This window comes from Podarcis bocagei (genome assembly GCF_964188305.1).
Source record: "Podarcis bocagei genome assembly, chromosome: 17".
In the NCBI taxonomy this organism is placed as follows: Eukaryota; Metazoa; Chordata; class Lepidosauria; order Squamata; family Lacertidae; genus Podarcis; species Podarcis bocagei.
Window position 1 is genome coordinate 15,341,306 of NC_138143.1, and position 19,664 is coordinate 15,360,969.

The 19,664-nt window shown below is 41.9% G+C and overlaps 1 protein-coding gene across 3 annotated transcripts in view; it reads left to right on the forward strand.

Annotated features, from left to right (window-relative positions):
• MLLT3 (MLLT3 super elongation complex subunit) overlaps positions 1-19,664 on the forward strand; it is a 116,817-nt gene that overhangs the window by 58,738 nt on the left and 38,415 nt on the right. For all 3 annotated transcript variants that reach the window (XM_081176562.1, XM_081176564.1, XM_081176563.1), the window contains 3 exons: positions 4,230-4,373; positions 7,438-7,557; positions 11,662-12,261. In XM_081176562.1, the coding sequence (XP_081032688.1) occupies positions 4,230-4,373; positions 7,438-7,557; positions 11,662-12,261 (864 nt within the window). The remainder of the gene's footprint in view (positions 1-4,229; positions 4,374-7,437; positions 7,558-11,661; positions 12,262-19,664) is intronic.

Below are 19,664 nucleotides of genomic sequence, written 5' to 3' on the forward strand. Positions count from 1 at the left end.
AAAAAATTCCTTCCTGTAGCACCTTAAAGACCAACTAAGTTAGTTCTTGGTATGAGCTTTCGTGTGCATGCACACTTCTTCAGATACACAGGTGAGGTTGATGGACTTCCATTTCATGCGGCTCAATGTGGTGCCTTCCAAGGACTGCAATAGGTCTTACAGGTCTTCTCACCCCTTCCCTTTTCCTGGAAGACCTATTGCAGACGTTAAGAGTCGTCAACAGGCTCATCTCAGCTGTCTGCCAATCACCCATTCCCACCACCCTTCTGAGTAATACCCCTCCCCACCTTCTCACTATATAGAAGGATCTGGCAACTTCTGTTTCAGTGTATCTGAAGAAGTGTGCATGCACACGAAAGCTCATACCAAGAACTAACTTAGTTGGTCTTTAAGGTGCTACAGGAAGGAATTTTTTTATTTGGACTATGGCAGACCAACACGGCTACCCATCTGTAACTGGAACCATGGAAGGCACCACATTGAGCCGCATGAAATGGAAGTCCATCAACCTCACCTGTGTATCTGAAGAAGTGTGCATGCACACGAAAGCTCATACCAAGAACTAACTTAGTTGGTCTTTAAGGTGCTACAGGAAGGAATTTTTTTATTTGGACTATGGCAGACCAACACGGCTACCCATCTGTAACTGAAGTGTTGATATTTCACAACAACAGTTATCTAATTCGGGTGTTTGTAATTGGCACAATTATCTCTTTTTTACAGTTGGAACTAATGTTTTAAGTATCTGACTGCTTGACCAGACAAAATGACCAATCCTGCTTCTTCAATGCGTCTGTGCAACGCAAAAGCATACATCCTGTCAGAAATTTGATTTCTATTTTACTTGCTCTTTACAGTGCTGGGCAACTCTTAATTTACCATATTTTTCACTCTATAAGACGCACCAGACCACAAGACGCACCTAGTTTTTGGAGGAGGAAAACGGGGGGGGGGGGAGAATCTGAATCCCAGAAGCCAGAACAGCAAGAGGGATTGCTGCGCAGCGAAAGCAATGATCCCTCTTGCTGTTCTGGCTTCCGGGATAGCTGCGCAGCCTGCATTCGCTCCATAAGACGCACACACATTTCCCCTTACTTTTTAGGAGGGAAAAAGTGAGTCTTATAGAGCAAAAAATACGGTATTTGGCTTTTGCATTTCCTTTACATAAAACAAAATTAAAGAACTAGTGGGTTTGTAGGGTCAGAATGGTACTTATGAGATTTGCAAGACCTGCTCACATGTGTTTTCTCTCTCTGTGTGTTTTGTTTTTTAAAAAGGGATATTGGTTTGAAAGTGTTTGCTCAGGTAGCTATGCTGCATATAATTTTAAGAATTCAGGAAGATGTAACATAGCTTAAAGAGAATGGAGGGTTTGAAGTTCTGCCACCGCATGCAGAGAGAGTACATTTTAGCCTAGATTATTGCAACCATTGGAAAACAAGGAACATTCGAGAATTAGCTATGCGGCTAAAATGAACTGTTTTCTCTTTGTTAAGTTCTTCTTACTTGTCAAGATGATGATTATGATGATTGCATTAGGATTTGCAGTACAAATCCCAAACAAATCCCTGCCAGTAGCTGGTGACTTTGACCAAGAAGCATAGCGGAATTCTCTTGGAATACACAAAGGCAGTTGTACACAAGAGCACAATTTATTCACTATTGAGCTTCTAAAATGTGGCATTTAGTGTTTGTTCCAGGGCATTGTGGAAGTTTGGGCTTCATACAGAGTGGGAAAAATAATTACTTTCCCCCAAAGAGAATTATTTCATTCTTATCTATAAAAGCATGAAGTCTTGTTCTTCCCTAAACGTCAAACTGATCTAGTCTGCTAATGGTTTTTCTTGGTGTTATAGAACATTATTAGGGGTAGCTGTTTTCCAGGGTGTGTAGCTATGCGTTCTGGGAAAAATCTGTCTTTCGTGAGTGAACTGTTGATTCCTCAAGATAACCCCCCATAGCTGTTGGACGGCAGTGTTATTTTGGTTGCGACACTGAACCTGACCTTGAAATGCTGTTCTTCTCCGAAGAACCTGCTTCGAATGAAGTTATATGTGTCCTCAAATTTTGCTTGGAAAATGAGGTTTCCATTTGTGGATGTGTCTGTCAAAGCTTCCATTATTTGGCAACTTAAATTGTAAAAATCTAGGGCATAGAGGCAGGAAAGGCTCTGCATTTTTATCTTACCTGAGGAGCTATCCTTCGTTGTACAGCAATTGGCCTGCCCTGGCCTTCTAAGAAATTTTATACTACAGTGGTGCCTCGCAAGACGAAATTAATTCGTTCCGCGAGTTTTTTCGTCTAGCGAATTTTTCGTCTTGCGAAGCACGGTGTCGGAAAAGTTTTGGAAAAGCTTCAAAAATCACCAAAAACCTCAAAAAAGGCTACCACACCGCGTTCTATGAGTTGCTCCTCGAAGTCAAGTCGCAACTGTATTAACAGTGTTAAGAAAAAGGAAACAAACTTGCAAAAAACGCAAGACGTTTTCGTCTTGCGAAGCAAGCCCATAGGGAAATTGGTCTTGCGAAGCAGCTCAAAAACCACAAAACCCTTTCGTCTAGCGAGTTTTTCATCTTGTGAGGCATTCGTCTTGCGGGGCACCACTGTATATTTACAACAGGGCAGTCATTTGATTCCTTTCCCTGATACCACAAATTGTAATGTAATGGCCTGGTGTGTGAGAAGTTGGTTGCTTTTGTTAGAAGAACTACTTAAATACGGGTCATTCTTTAAATGCTCTACCTATCTTTGCTAAAGCTCAGGTACAACAAACCATTAAACTGTATATATTGTCTAGCATTGTGTGTTTTTTTCATGAAGTAGCATGAACAAAAAATTTCCACAACATTCTCAGTGGATTGGAAAGCATGTTTTAAGTTTAGCCACCTAAAACCATTATGTGGAGATCAGAGCTTGCCACTCACATAGAGGAACAATGTTGTTTGAAATTGTTCACTGGTCATTATCGCAGCATCCTTTGCCCCAATCTTTTTACTGTTGAGGAATGAAACATAACTTGATTTTTGGGCTTCAAATTCTATGTAATTAGGGTCCCCCCCCCACATTTTCTCTATTGCCCTTCAGCAAAGATTCTAGGAGAATTAACATTTAGGATTGCACTTCACTAGTCAGAAATGCAGGATTGAGGCATAGATTCCAGACTTTGGGGAAGTCACTATATTTCAGCCTTGATGCCCTGTTTTTGTTTTTAATGGAAGCACCAGCCTCCTGGTAATATTGGGTTCTTATTTTTATAATCTCATATATGCTTATTCCACACACACCCCAGCTTCAATTTTGTCCTTTTCTTTAATCAAAGACTTTGAGCAGTTAATGTGGTTAAATGCTGACAGAAAATGCATGTGTTGCCAAGTAAAAAAGAGAAATTGCAGCTTTTATATCGTCGTTAGGGATTCTTGATTGATCTTAATAATTGCAGTGAGTCTTAGGAAAGAAGATGAGAGCAAAGTTATATCCTCATCTCCAGGCATACCAAGCCTTTTTTACACTATAGCTAGCACTTTGAAATGTTCTTGGAACACTATAGAGGATCAGTATCAGCTTGGCAGCAATGTGCTTCTAGTTGCATTTGGAACAATCTGTGGCCTCTGAACATTTGCCAAGGGCATCCCTGACAGTTTGTTAAAATAATGAACCCCTGGGGTTAAAAAATAGTACTTAGAACATGCTGTATGAATAACTGACAATAACTTAGCATAAACTTACACTCATTTTGGGGGGAGAAATGATTTGTGAATTGGGCACTGACATGTCTACCCATCTGATTCGGAAACCAGTTCCTGAATTCTAGATGAATGCTACATAAACAGTAGTTTGGTTTAATAAACTTTTATTTCCTTGTTGGAGAATAGCTTGATGCTAAGTTGGGGGCCGGGGGGGAAGCTTAGTTTAGGATGAAGAAGATTTACTCCAGGATAGACTTTTCAGCCATGAAACTTTTGTTTATTTTACCCACTTTGAAGAGAACAGCTCTGGAGAAACTTTTAAAGTCATTCTCAGGCGATGACTCAAGCTAGGAAGCCCTAGGACTTGTAAGCACTGCTCAATTTTAAAGATTCCACTTAAGGTAATCTTTAGATCTTAATGAAAGTAATGTTGCATTTCACTACAGATGAAGAAATGAATCAGCGAAACAACTGGCGTAAAAGCAAGCATGTCGTGTGGTGTCCATTTTGTTTGTCTATAGTTGACTGTTTTCTAACCCGTAGGAAGAACCGAAGAAAGTCCGCTTTGACTATGACCTATTCCTTCATTTGGAAGGCCACCCACCTGTAAATCATCTTCGCTGCGAAAAGCTCACATTCAATAACCCAACGGAAGAGTTCAGAAGAAAGTTGCTGAAAGCAGGAGGGGTAAGTCTCGTCTGTGTGTCCAGAAACCGTATGAAGGGGGCTGTATGCACAATCCTTGGTAGAGTCTCGGCATTGCAGATTTTGATTTCTCACCCCTAGCCCAGAATGCTTTTGAGTAAAAAAGATACGTTTTTTTCCACCAGTGACCTGAAACCCGCAAAAATAAGTATGGAATGTGCAACATTCAGCCCAGCAGACACTCACAATATCAAACTACTGCTTACAGGCCTATCAGTTTGAAGCTAATGTAGAACCAATTCATGCATTTCATATCCATAAAGTAAGGCAGTAATTCTGAAAATGCTTGGCCAGTTTAAGATCAAAAATCAGTGAGATTGTGTTCACACTGTTGCAGACAGGACTACACTGTTCCTATGGAATCCTGTTCAGTTTGCAGTTGATTCTAGATCAAGTTTTGTCTCCAGAGGCCCAAGATCGGTAAAAAGCCTTCTGTTAGCTGCGGCCTTTTCTAGACTTGCCACAGTCATCCTTACTTTGGTAACATCCAGGGGTTGATTCCTGTAATGGCCAGAAACTCCAGTTTCTTTAAAAAAAAAAATTAAAAATGGCTGCTATGTTCTCTGAGCAGTAAGTAACCAGAGACAGGATGTAGGAAGCATATTAAAAAAGGTAAAGGGACCCCTGACCATTAGGTCCAGTCGTGGCCAACTCTGGGGTTGCGGCGCTCATCTCGCTTTATTGGCCGAGGGAGCCGGCGTACAGCTTCTGGGTCATGTGGCCAGCATGACCATGCCGCTTCTGGTGAACCAGATCAGCGCATGGAAATGCCATTTACCTTCCCGCCGGAGTGGTGCCTGTTTATCTACTTGCACTTTGACGTGCTTTCAAACTGCTAGGTTGGCAGGAGCAGGGACTGAAGAACAGGAGCTCACTCTGTTACGGGGATTCGAACCGCCGACCTTCTGATCGGCAAGCCCTAGGCTCTGTGGTTTAACCCACAGCATCACCCGCATCCCAGGAAGCATAATATTCAGTGCTTAAATGGACTGGGCTGGTTGCGGGTCTGTTTCCGAGTGCATTTCAAAGTGTTTTTCTTTTTACGACCCTACATATCACCTGAAAGCATTCTCTTTCCACATCAGCCTGTGTCGTGGTTAAGAACATTGGTGGTGTGTTTTCTGTACGTGCCTCTCTTATCCAGAACAAGGTCGGTGGCTACTGGGAAAGGAGCTGTATCAGGTGCCCCCACTTGTAGAGCTATTTCATAATTTAGCTTCTTGTAGAACCAAAAATTATAAAAATGGCTTCACGTTTATTTCTTTTACTTCCAGCAAGTAGCAGGATTTCTTGCCCCTAGGAGAGTAAAATTTGCTGTTTTTTGTTTTTGCTTACATTTTCAAACTTATTTAAAAGACGTTCTCCTTAAGAAATGAAAATGCACTGCTTTTAAATTGACTATTGTTATACATTTAATTTACACAAAGTGCAAAAGGATTAGTTCCTTAGATGTTTGGATTTTTTTTTTTTTGCTCCCCCCTAACATGACCAGCATAGCAGAACCACAACTCTGGAATCTAGATTTCATATATTATTAGAGTGCATAGATGCTCAGTACTTAAATCTAGTTCCCAGCAGTATGCTAGGTGATAAGTTCATGACCTAGATTCCTCCAGGAATACTTGAGGTGCAAACAGTTCCCAGCTGCGGCATCAACGTAGCTATCTGTTCCTCTGTCATTTTATTGGACTGCTTATTACCCGGCTGAATGACTAAAACTGGCAACAGAAATTGAATGAACTGCAATCTTGAATCAGCCCTAAAGCCTGAACAGTAGTAGTTGCTACTTATAACCTTGCTATCACCTTGTGCAGTATTGAGAGAAGGTGTTAGGGAGAAGCAGCTGCCTGATTTTTTAGCTAGAAAACATCATCAAGCATTTTCTCTTTTTGCATGACGATGGGGAAGCAAGCTGGAAGAGGCATCTCATAGCCAAATCGCTAGAATTAGTATGTGTTCAGTATGTGTTCATTAATAACACCCACCCACCCACACCCCCACACACCCGTATATTTCGCTCCATAAGACACACTTCCTCCTAAAAAGTAAGGGGAAATGTCTGTGCGTCTTATGGAGCGAATGCAAGGTCCCTGGGGCTGAATTGCCCAGGGGCAAAAAGCAGATCATGCTTTTTTCTTTTTTTTCTAGGAAGAGGGAAGTGGGTGTTGAAACAAAGCCGCTGATCGCCAAGCGATCGGGAGGGAGATAAGGCTGTGGGTAAAGGAGGCTGCCAAGGGAGGGGGGAGGTAAAGACAGCGAACTTGCAAGGAGAGGAGACAAGAATACTTGAACAAGCAATGAGGAGAGAAATTAGAAGACATGGAGGAGCAAAAAACTGTTCCAGTTAAGGAAAAGACACTAAGGCAAACAAGAGGGAAGGAAGCAGCTGATTGGCAAGCGATCAGGAGGGAGATAAGGGAGGCTAGTGATAAAGGAGGCTGCCTGGGGGGGGAGAGGTAAAATCCCATGGATCCTCAGGATTTTTGCATTGGGTCACCCCAAATTCACCATCAGATCACATATCATGTCCATGGCTACAGCCTGCACCAAAGAAACCACACATCCACTGTTTCGTGGGCCGCAATGGCGCAAAAACGTGGTTACAAAGCATGGATCCACATGGATCCTTAGGATTTTTGCATTGGGCTACCCCAAACTCACCGTCAAATCACATATCATGTCTGTGGCCACAGCATGAGCAACAAAAATCACACACCCACTGTTTCGTTCAGAATATTTTTTTCTTGTTTTCCTCCTCTAAAAACTAGGTGTGTCTTATTGTCAGGTGCATCTTATGGAGCGAAAAATACGGTATATATCAGTTATGCTTCTCTGGGCTCTTCTAACAGCATTTTTAATACGGAATTTTTTTTCAGTCAGTCTGTCCTTTCCATTGATGGTGAACTCCAAATTATACTAAAATTGATGCCAATTATGTATGCCAACGGCAGAAACCAGAGTTTGATTTGAGTGCCCACTTCCAAGAACTTTGCTTTAGATCCTCAGCTGTTTTATAAATGTTACTAATGCTTCCATTTTAAAATAGATCATGGTAATGTCAGATGGAACCTCGGCTGCTTCAGGGCAGAGTCTTCACCTCCTGAACCTTCCCAGTAATTCCCTGTCTTTTTCTGAAGTGAAGAAGAAATCATCTCATGGGCCAAAGGTGAGAGGCATAGGAGGATAACAGAATTTGGGGTGTGCGTTGGTTGAGGGTTTTGAAAGCTGCGTGGCCAAGAAGCAAGTGACAAGTTCAGAGCAATACTTAAATCAGATGACTGAACGACAAATCATAGTTCTAAAATATATTTATCGCCCTTGAACATTTCAGATTTTCTTCCATTTATTTGTCTTTCAAAGTGAGGTGAATTATGTGCATTCAACCTATGTGCATTAAATGGCCATTTTTTTTAGCAGATGTTAAATGTGCAAACATGAACATAGTTTTTGCACCTTATAGACTAACCTAAAGAATAACATGCATTAGAAACTGAACAATGCAGTCATCAAAGTGCGTTTTCATTCATCCACCAAAGTCTGGTAACAGAATGTATACAAGTTTCCTCCCATTTCTCAATAAGGACCAGGCAAAGTTTAATTCAAGTAACCTTTATTGGCATCGCATAAGAACATTCAGAATACATTTAGAATAGATAGGGCAGTGCAATCTTGCCGCCACCCCCAACGGCACAGTCACCCGCCAAAGGGCAGAAGGAGCGAGCAATCCGCCTCATCTCTGAGGGTTTCGAACAAAGGCAGGATCCTGTAGCCTACTTCGGCGACAAAAAATTAAATAGAGGAACTTAGCTACTGTCTTGGTGAGCTCCTGGTCTCTCCCCTGTAATAAGAAGTGCATAACCTCTGATTTCCATGTTGGAATACATAGATGGTCTAGAAATTGTTGGCAGAGCTCACCATACATTTTACAGTTAAGGGCCGTGTGAGCTAGAGTTTCCACCAGGTGGGCATCGCATGGGCAGATCCTGTCTCCTTCCGCCAAACCCACCCCAAAGGAGGTTAGAAGGATTAGAATTGAACCTAGCCAGTGAAAAGGCCCTTCTTTCTTGCGGATTAAACAAAGTTCCAAACTACTTCACTTTTCAGCAACAGAAATCAGATTAGATAAAATGCCGAGGAAAGCTGAATGTTAACTGTGTTCTGGGGAGCTTGTGAATTTACTACTACTGGGAGCTAAGCCCCTAATTAATAGCTATCTTCACTTTTAAGAGCATTTCTGCACATATTTTAATTCTTGGGTGTTTTGTGTAGCCAAGACCGTTTAAACTTGCAGTAGGATAAATTGTTAAGAGTATTTTCATAGAATTGTAGAGTTGGAAGGGACCTCGAGGATCATGTAGTTCAAACTCCTGCAACGCAGGAATCTCTTGCTCAGGGTGGGGCTTAAACCCACAACCTTGAGATTAAGAGTCTTCTGCTCTACTGGCTGAGCTATTTTCCAAATCTATGTGAAATGCAGATGGCTAGGAGTGATTTAGCATTATGAAAAGGTCCAAGCAAATGGCAAACTATTTATTTATTTGTCAGGAAGGAATAAACATGCTTCATCAGAAAACTCTCTGTGGGGTGCACATGATAAAACTACCAACAAAAACTGAAAGAAGTCAGCAAAACTTTAAACAAACATTAGATAGCAAAAATAAATTGTCTTGGTAGGCTTCCTGAAGTAAAAGTTTTCCAACTAGCTATTGCATGTATCCATGCTTGAGGAACGCAAGCTGGATTTGTGTTTTATAGATATAGATATAGATATAGATATAGATATAGATATAGATATAGATATAGATATAGATATAGATATAGATATAGATATAGATATGCTGGGTGTTTTGTGTGTTGAACTTAAACTGTTGCCTGTTTTGAGAAGAGGCAAAGTTAGAAATGGCAGGCAATACAATAGAAGAATGCCATCGATTGTATATAACTTAAAAGCCAAGAAAATTTGTAAGCTCTTCTTGTTAGTGGTCATTTTTGCATTAAAATGTGTGGCATTTAATTGCTTTTTCAAATTTATTTTTTTTAAAAAACCTATGTAGTAATTGGAGTCATCTGCTTTATTCCTAAAAGGTTACACCTCAGTGTGGTGAAGTCAATTTATCGTAAGATTGCATGTTAGTACGGATATTTGGACTGTTCGGATCATAATTTGAACTGTTCATATCTAATGCTGGCCAACTTTTTTCCAAGTTGGGATCCAGCCTTATCTCAGACACCCCCATTCTTGTCATGAATTCCCCAAAAGCATTGCTTTAAAAACAGGAGAAGCTAGATTTCAGCTGCAACTGGAAGAGAGAATTGGCAGACCATTTACATGCGATGGTTTCTTTGGTTCCTGGGAGGTGTATTGTGTGGCAATTCCTGCCTCCCACCAGTTGGAATAAATAAGACACAGGGCACCATTATTTTAGGTTAATGGGCAAAAATTGGCCACAACTTTATTGGTTACAGGTAAGAGTGGTATTGGCTTAGGCATTGGTCCTATCCGACTATCTGGCTTCAGCCTGATTGCTTGAAGACCGGGAAGGGTTAACACCAGCAGGGGGAGCCCTGTGATGCACATCACTAGGAACTCCCCGAGGGGTCACCGCTTGGGGGCGTGCTTTAGGCCCTGGCCTCCATAGGTTTTGGAAGAGGCAACGCCCCCCAGAATCCTTTACTGGACTACCCTTAAATATTTGGGGGAGGTGATGGCGCTCCCCCCCAACTCATCTACATAATAATACCCCTACCAATGCCTAATCGCCAAAACCAATGAGTTGTGACGATTTGCTACGAGGTAGGCGAAAAAACAAATGGCCAGTGCCAATTCGCCAAGTGGAAAAAATTCCTACTAGGCCCCTTGACGGGGACCAACCGAAGTCCATAGCAAGGTCAGAAAGAAAAGCTGGAGGGTGGGTGGGTGGGAAACCAAATCTGCGGCAAGGACGAAAAGGGGAGATCCCGGGGCCGCGCCAGGCTTAAATGACCCAGGCCATGCCCCCGGAGCCAGCCGATTGGCTGGCCCTGGAGCTGATGCGGCCCAAGGATTCCCCTGGTCGTGCAGGGCTGGCTTCAGCCCCGCGCGATTGTTGGGGGCGTGAGCCTGCAACACCACCTCCTCCTGATGTCGGAAGTGGCTTTGTCAGTGAGTTGCATGGCCCAGTTCTTTTTCTCATGGCTGGCTCTGCAAGTAGTTGATGAAGAAAGCAAACCAAGAATGAACTCTTCATTATATAATATCTTGCACACATGCACGAGTTACTCGAATTCTTCCGTGACTTTATCTGCGTGGTTATGGTGATTGAATGCAATGGATTGTCCCATTCGACTTGCACGAGGATCTCATGAACTACAAGCAGTGGCGTAGCGTGGGGGGTGCAGGGGGGGCCGGCCGCACCGGGCGCAACATCTGGGGGTTAGGGTTAGGGGGCGCAAATCCACGGGTTAGGGGGCGCAAATCCACGGGTTAGGGGGCGCAAATTACTTGCCTTGCCCCGGGTGCTGACAACCCACGCTACGCCACTGATCACGAGGTTGCAAGGAGGGTCAGTTCCCTCGAATTGGTCTTATGTGTATGTGTTACGCCATCTACAGGATTCATTCCAGTAGACAGCCCACAAATATGAGAAATTATGTTATATCTGGTCACGTAGTTTAAGTGCACAATTTTAGCAATAGGATTTAAGATTCAGAGCTGTATTCTAATTCATTGGTTTCAAAGGAATTCAGTTTACTTCATGCTAGATTTTGCCTTTTAAAAATGTTTGGTAATAAGAGGAAAACCCACCTAACTTTAACTTGGGGGTATCTAGCAAGTTAACTAAAACTTAAAATAAAATGTTCCATTTAAGGAGTGCTGGGTTCCTATTTGCTGTATCTATGATTTAATAACACCAACCTGTTAGATAAAATAGTGTTGTGTTGTTTAAATATCTATTTTGCTGTTCATAAAGCAGTAGCAATATGCAGTAGATAAATACAAAGGCAAAAATTCCTTTCTATGGAAACCCTCCCACCAGATGTCAAACAGAAAAACAACTATTTGACTTTTAGAAGACATCTGAAGGCAACCCTGTTCAGGGAAGTTTTTAATGACTGATATTTTATTTTGTTTTTAATATTTTGTTGGGGGCCACATGGCCGGGGCAACCCAGACAGATGAGCAGCAGAAAAATAATAAAAGAATAAAAATTATTATTATTATTATTATTATTATTATTATTATTATTATTATTATTATTAAAAGTTAACTTTGTGGTTTCCATTGTTGCAGGACCCAAGTAAGATTATAAGCACTTGCAGCAGCAGCAACAGTTTTTCAAAGCCCCATAAATTAACTAAGGAGCACAAGGAGAAACCTTCTAAAGACTCGAAAGAACATAAAAGTGCCTTCAAAGAACCTTCCAGGGAACATAACAAATCTTCCAAAGAGTCCTCCAAAAAACCCAAAGAAAACAAACCACTAAAGGATGAAAAAATTGTTCCTAAAATGGCCTTCAAGGAACCCAAACCCATGTCAAAGGAGCCAAAATCCGAAAACAACATCCTTACCATAGCAGGTGGACAGCAACAAGAGAAGAAAGCCCCCACGAAAAGGCCTCCGGGGATGGATTCTGAGGATCTGGCAGCCAAAAAGAAGAGGAAAAGTGGCTCAGAGGCTTTATTTAAGAGTTTTTCCAGTGCTCCCCCACTGATACTTACTTGTTCCACGGCGGACAGAAAACAGACAAAGGATAAATCTCAGTTTAAGATTGGGAAAGTCAAAATGGAAAGTGAGACACTGGAAAAGAAGAAGACCACATTACCCCCCTTTGATGATATTGTGGATCCTAACGATTCCGATATGGAGGAGAACATGTCCTCGAAATCTGAAGTAAGGCTTTTATATGGCTATTATCCCTTCCTCAGTTTATCCCTTTTTTAAAAAAGAGAAAAGGATGTACATAATAGGTGGTATCAAACTAAGTTTTACTCAGAGAAGTGGTAGGTCCATTAATTTAATTGGGTCTACTCTGTGCAGTTTAGTTGAGCAGCACCGTGTGCGTGCAGGTTCTGTTTCGTTATTCAAAACCATGGAAATTGGCTGTAGGCACACTTTCATTTGCAGATGCTTTGGCTGATTTCATTTTTGACCCTCTCGGGAGTTGCATCAGTTTGTTGTTGCTTTATTAATAATGCTGCAGAAATATGCGTTAACGGAGGCCGTTCAATGTGATTGCTTCTCGCTGCCAGGAAACAGATTGGGTTTTATGATTTATTTTTTCTTGTGGGCAGACGTGTTACAGCGTATACTAATTGATGCATGCAAAGGGATAATACATTGAAAATCGGCTTTGAATGGGATTCAAAGATGTGTAAGTTTGTATATGATTGCAACGGCTCGTTCTTAGCCAAGATGCTAATGGCTTGCCCACGTATGCTTAAGATACCATTAATTGCTAGGGGTCCCTCCAAGGCCCATTCATAGAAGTGTGTTCATCACTTATCTCAGCATGGTAACTTAAAGATGAATATGCATATGGTCTAGAACAGTATGGTGTGTCCAGTTGACATTGTGGGGTTAAGCTGTTCTGACTGATAAGTCGTCATTTGGTGCTAGTATTAATGAGTGTTGAACTTGCATTACATTACAAAGTAAAATTCAGCAATGTGTTGGATTCATACTTCTGAAGTTGATGCTTGTATGGGAAATATGAATTGGCTCTGAGATACTTGATAGTGTGAAATGAATGTAAACAGCAGAATATATTTTAAGCGTCACGTGTACTTTAGCACGAATCTCTGAACAGATGGTTGTCTGGTAGAGGAATACATTTCATAGACTTCAGGGTTGTAAGGTGTTCTTTATGACAGAAAGGAGATGAATATATTTAGTACGTTGCCAACTGAGGATTCTAGGATGCCCCTCAGACCTATTAACCTCTATCATGAATATTCTGGGAGAATCAAAAGCCTTTATCTCACCCGACTTGAGTTCTGTAAGTTTGCTTGCCTACTTTAGTCATCCGAACTATTTGCTCTACAAAAAAGTTCTGTGGTGAACTCCTGTGCTGTCTTTTTTTGCTTATGAAAGTGTAATTTGGTGTGTAATGTGTAGTCTTTGTGGGGTTGGTGGGTCTTTGCATTAGGAAAGTAGACTAGGTGATTTTTTTTTCTACGCTTGTAGCACTAGATGATTTTCCTGGTTGTTGCTTTTTAAAAAGTTGATAGTTGTAATATTTAGAAGCTATATAGCACTTTCTGAATCTCCGGAGTGCTTCAAGCGGACTTTCGGTACTTATTTTGTAGAAGGGATTGAAGCACAGGAAATTTAAAGGTAAAAGTAAAGGGACCCCTGACCATTAGGTCCAGTTATGGCCGACTCTGGGGTGCGGCGCTCATCTCGCTTTATTGGCCGAGGGAGCCGGCGTTCAGCTTCCGGGTCATGTGGCCAGCATGACTAAGCCGCTTCCGGCAAACCAGAGCAGCGCATGGAAACTCTGTTTACCTTCCCGCCGGAGCAGTACCTATTTATCTACTTGCACTTTGACGTGTTTTCGAACTGCTAGGTTGGCAGGAGCAGAGACCGAGCAACGGGAGCTCACCCTGTCGCGGGGATTCGAACCGCCTACCTTCTGATCAGCAAGTCCTAGGCTCTGTGGTTTAACCCACAGCGCCACCCACGCCCCTACAGGAAATTTAGGTTTGTGCAATTACAGTGTATTAAAGTACTCTGCTGCCCTAGCACAACAACTGGAAAGTGTGGGATGAACAAATGACCAACAGGAAAACATATAAGCATCCCACAAGGAAATCAGAACGATTGATCATGGTCATGTAACATCACAAACAAATTGGAACAAATGTTCAGTAATGAGTAGCTATAATCTAACCTCTGTGTAAGCTTTGTGCATGCAGGGTGGATAAAGGATAAATAGCTTGTCTGGAGGAGCTCTCTCCTATTGCTCCTAGGCTCTGGAATTCCCTTTCCCAATAGGCCCGTTTGGCTTCACAACTATTCAGGTAGCTGTGCTGATGTGGCTGTTCCCAGCTGGCGTATGTGAGGAGAGCTGTTTGAATTTGACATGGTGATGCTCACTTTTTTGGATTAGTGCTGCTTCGAAGTAGTACAGTGGACGCTTAGGTTGTGAATATGATCCGTGCGGCATACACATTCGCAACCCGCAGCATTCATAACATGCAGCGGCGCGTCTGCGCACGCACAGCTTGCGATTCGGCGCATCTGCGCATGAGCAAAGCGTGTTTTAGCGCTTCGGCACATGCGCGACTGTGAAACCCAGAAGTAACCCGTTCCAGTACTTCCGGGTTTCGGCGGTCTGTAACTCAAATAATGCAACCTGAAGCGTCTGTAACCCGAGGTATGACTGTATTTGTTGCAAGCTACCTTGCATGTCTGAGTGACAGGTAGAATATCGACATTTTAAAATAAGCTTCCAGTTCAGTGAAAAGTTCTAATTGTCCAAAAGGCTGATTTACATAGAAATTGAAGGACACACAAATCTTGTTTGGTGGTATATGCAAAATGGGCAGCAAGAAAGCCAACAAGATTTCCTGGCCCAGTATACAGAACAACTTCTTTTTCTTCTTCTTCATGCTTCTTCTTCATACTTCATGGAGAGCCAGTGTGGTGTAGTGGTTAATAGCGGTAGTCTCGTAATCTGGGGAACCAGGTTTGCGTCTCTTCTCCTCCACATGCAGCTGCTGGGTGACCTTGGGCTAGACACACTCCTTTGAAGTCTCTCAGCCCCACTCACCTCACAGAGTGTTTGTTGTGGGGGAGGAAGGGAAAGGAGAATGTTAGCCACTTTGAGACTCCTTAAAGGGAGTGAAAGGCGGGATATCAAATCCAAACTCTTCTTCTTCTACCCATCTGACTAGGTAGCCCCAGCCACTTCCAACAATTTATAAAACCATAGTAAACAGTTGAACACTAAAAGCTTCCCTATATAGGGCCAACTTCAGATATAGAAGACATCTGAAAAGTCTCTTTAGAAGAATCATATAGTTCTTCATCTCCTTGGCATCTGCTGGGAGGGCATTCCACAGGGCGGGTGCCACCACCGAGAAGGCCCTCTGCCTGGTTCCCTGTACCCTCACTTCTGGCAATGAAGGAACCGCCAGAAGGCCCTCGGTGCTGGACCTGTGTGTCTGGGCTGAACGATGGGGGTGGAGATGCTCCATCAGGTATTTTGGAATATTGTGAAGCTCCTTGACATCTGACGGGAGGCGGGTGCCACCACCGGGAATGCCCTCTGCCTGGTTCCCTGTACCTTCACTTCTCACAATGAGGAAACCGCCAGAAGGCCATCGGAGGTTGCCTAGGTTAACTTATTGGACTGTTGAAAAGGTAAAAAGAGGTAAAGGGAAGACAATGCAAACAGCCCTGAGCTCCTGGGAGGAAATGCAAAATGTAAATATATAATTCCATTCCTGTTAAAAAACAAACAAACATTCATGTAAAGAAAAATAAGCATGCACAAAGCCAGAAAGGCATCCCTCCTCTTGCTTTAACTGCAACACTACAGTCCTGATGTTTTACAACAAAGCAAAAATCTTGCCAACCCTGAAGGTATAAAAATATGTGCACCACATATTGTAGTTTATTGTCAAAATCAGCTGGTCACTGCAGAATAGTTTTTAATTGTTTTACAAAATAGGATTAGAGAGGGAGAGAGATTAACATAATCCTATATCTGTTCAAAAATAAATCCCATTGATTTGCAGCACAGTCCTAACCACCCACTCAAATTCTGTAGGATTTATCCCCAGGTGAATGGGATTAAAGATGGCAGAAAAGTGAGCATAAAATCCTGGGAAGCACCAGATTCAAAGCAGGCTATGAATTAGACAAATAAACTGCCCTGTTGAGCAGCCCAGGACAAAATAAACTTTTATAGCTTTTTATATTTAGAAACAACACTCAGCACATTTTAACATCTTAAAAGTGGGTTGTGCTCTTTTATATTTCTCTTAAAAATTATTCAATAGATAAAATATATAATAAAGTGGTACCTCTGGTTACGTACTTAATTCGTTCCGGAGGTCCGTTCTTAAGCTGAAACTGTTCTTAACCTGAAGCACCACTTTAGCTAATGGGGCCTCCTGCTGCCGCCGTGCTGCCAGAGCACGATTTCTGTTCTCATCCTGAAGCAAAGTTCTTAACCCAAGGTAATATTTCTGGGTTGAGTCTGTAAGCTGAAGCGTATGTAACCCGAGGTACCACTGTATGCTATTCCTTGCAAAAAAAGAGAGAAAGGAACAACAAAAGTATACAACTTTTAGAAGACATCTGAAGGCAGCCCAGGAAGTTCTTGATATTTTTGATATTTTATTATGTATTTGTGTGTGTTGGAAGCCGCCCAGGGTGCCTGGGGCAACCCAGCCATATGGGTGGGGTATAAACAATAAAATTATTATTAGTAATTATTATTCACCATGCCAGGCTAAGTTCAAGGTGCTAGTTTGGGTTTATAAAGTCCTGTATAGCTTGAAACCAGGATACCTGAAAGATTGTCTCATCCTGTATATATCCAACTGATATATCCAGCTAAGCTGAGCAACTCCTGCAGGTACCATCTTCTCATGTGGTCCATTTTGCACAGTCTAGGAATTGGGCCTTTAGTGGTATGGTCCCCACCCTTTGGAATCCCTTCCCATTAAATATTAGAGAGGAAAAGTGTCTGCTATCTTTTCAGCACTTACCGAAGACATTCGTCTTCCTACAACCATTTTTAAAGTACAGATCTTTCCCAAAATTCCTCTGCGTTGGAATTGCTTTTAGGTGTTTTCAGATAATAAAATTGCACTAATGTTTTTCCTGCCCTGGGCTTATTTAAATTGGCAAGATATACATATATGTGTGTGTGTTTTCACATTTTGGCCAAAGTGGATGAAATTTACAGACACATGAGCCCTTCCAGAGCGGATCAAACCTGCCAAATTGCAGACAAATAGGCCCAGGGGATTTAATGCAGAGCACCTTCAAAGTTTTGAAACAAAGAATTGAAGGCATGGGTTTTTTTATTTTCTTTTTTGTGGTTGACCCTTCTGAGGGGTTGAAAGGCTGGCGGGCATAACTGTGGTGGTCTTATTCTGATCTGGAGCCACGTATTGTGCTAGGAAAAGATAAAAGATTTACAGCGCAGTCCTTATACACGTGTATTCAGAAACAAGTCTTATTGTGTTCTGTGGGGGTTACTCACAAGTAAGGGGGTGTTGGGTTGCATCCTAAGTGTTTGAAGACTTATGAGCTACATGGCCTTGTGAACAGCAGAAATATTTTGTTTTTAAGATAAAGGATACTTCTAGATCACTTTTAGGGCTCTTGATTTTTATTTTCAAGAAATAACTTTCTAATGTTTCTTTAAAGAGACTTATAGAAGTTACGTATTACTTACCCTTTTAAATTAAATGTTTTTAGAGAGAAAATTCAGACGCTACTCTTTTTTAACACTAAACATCTAAAAATGACGCTAAAGATTATGCACCCGACAATTTTCTTTGCTGCTCTGACCAATGTAAAATGCTGATTAAAACTCGTGCTGCAGAGACAGGCTACATTTCAGCAGAATTTGTTTTTTAATGGCACCTCTTGGCCAGAAGAGGTAAATTAAAATTATCCCATTGCATAAAGGAGTTGTTGAGAATAAATACGTTGCTAGAAATCTGGTGGGATTTCTCGGGGTGCTCAAAAGCTGAGTAAATTTTAACTCCCTTGCAGCCTCATTCATAGACAGTTTATACTGTCTGGAGCCAAGCAATAAATAGCTTGCTGGAGGAACCATCATTAGGTTTTCCCATGATGAAAGCTACTTGCAGACAGAAGGTGGTCTTTCGTTTTATTTCTAAGGTGGGTCTTTAACGACTGTTTCTCTTAGTGTGGGGCAAAGGTTGTAAAACACAGAAAGGATGTGGCTGAAATTGCCTCCCTTCATTTTTATACCATGGCCCTAACTCAGTTACAACTAGGGCTAAAGGATGTTTCCGTTCCACGCTTTGAAATGCGTCTGATGCTCACCCACACCTCCAGAGATCTTGGAGGCAAACCATTTGTAAGCACAGACAAGCTACAGTTTCTTTATGAAAGTTTTATCCAAAACATTGGCATTTAGAGAAATGGTTAATCAACAAGCATGTTGAGGATATTAATGCAGCTGAAATAGCATTACAGTTTGTAAGAAAAACGACATTGCATTTCTTTTTAGATGAGAACTGAACTTCCCAATAGCAACATTTTTCAATGGTCAGGTATAGAAAACTGCTGCCGACTTTTTTTGCCACTTTGGATAGTAAAGGCACGGCCGTTCAGTGGTAATTCTGAAATGGACTGCTGTTGCCGCAATTTCCAGATGCAGCTGTCACTCTCTGCTGAGTAGAAACATTGAGTGACTTTTAACTGCGTATCGTGGAATATGCTGCCTTTATCCTACATGGAAATGTAAACATGCTTTTAATTAGTAGAAATGTAATAGTTAATATATGGGACGCGGGTGGCGCTGTGGGTTAAACCACAGAGCCTAGGATTTGCTGATCAGAAGGTCGGCGGTTGGAATCCCCGTGATGGGGTGAGCTCCCGTTGCTCGGCCCCTGCTCCTGCCAACCTAACAGTTCGAAAGCACGTCAAAGTGCAAGTAGATAAATAGGTACTGCTGCAGTGGGAAGGTAAACGGCGTTTCCGTGTGCTGCTCTGGTTTTGCCAGAAGCGGCTTAGTCATGCTGGCCACATGACCCGGAAGCTGTACGCCAGCTCCCTCGGCCAATAAAGCGAGATGAGCGCCGCAACCCCAGAGTCGGTCTCAACTGGACCTAATGGTCAGGGGCCCCTTTACCTAATAGTTAATATAACCCAGAAGCAAATTACCTGCAGGTATGGATACTAGGTTGCTCATCTAATCAATAATCTCTGTCCTTTATGTCTAGATACCACAAATCTTGAGTTCAGTTGCACTACCACACTATTACTCTAGACATTTAAGATTTTCCTTGTATAAGTTTCCTGGCAAAAACAAATCTCAAACGTTTCCCTACTTTTATCTAAACTATGCACACGGTTACATTGAGATATATATTTTAAAAGATATCCTTGTCGTTTGAGGATGTTAAGCATTAATCTCAGCAGCAATCCGGATATTAACCACTGTGGTAGATCCTTTAAGGTATGAGTAACATTTATATGAGCTAGCAAAGCCATCCAGAAGTGCTTGTGTATTCAGGCAGGTCAAAATTCCATGCTGTGACTTTTGTTGGCTCTCATCTGAAGTGTGTACAGGAACAAGG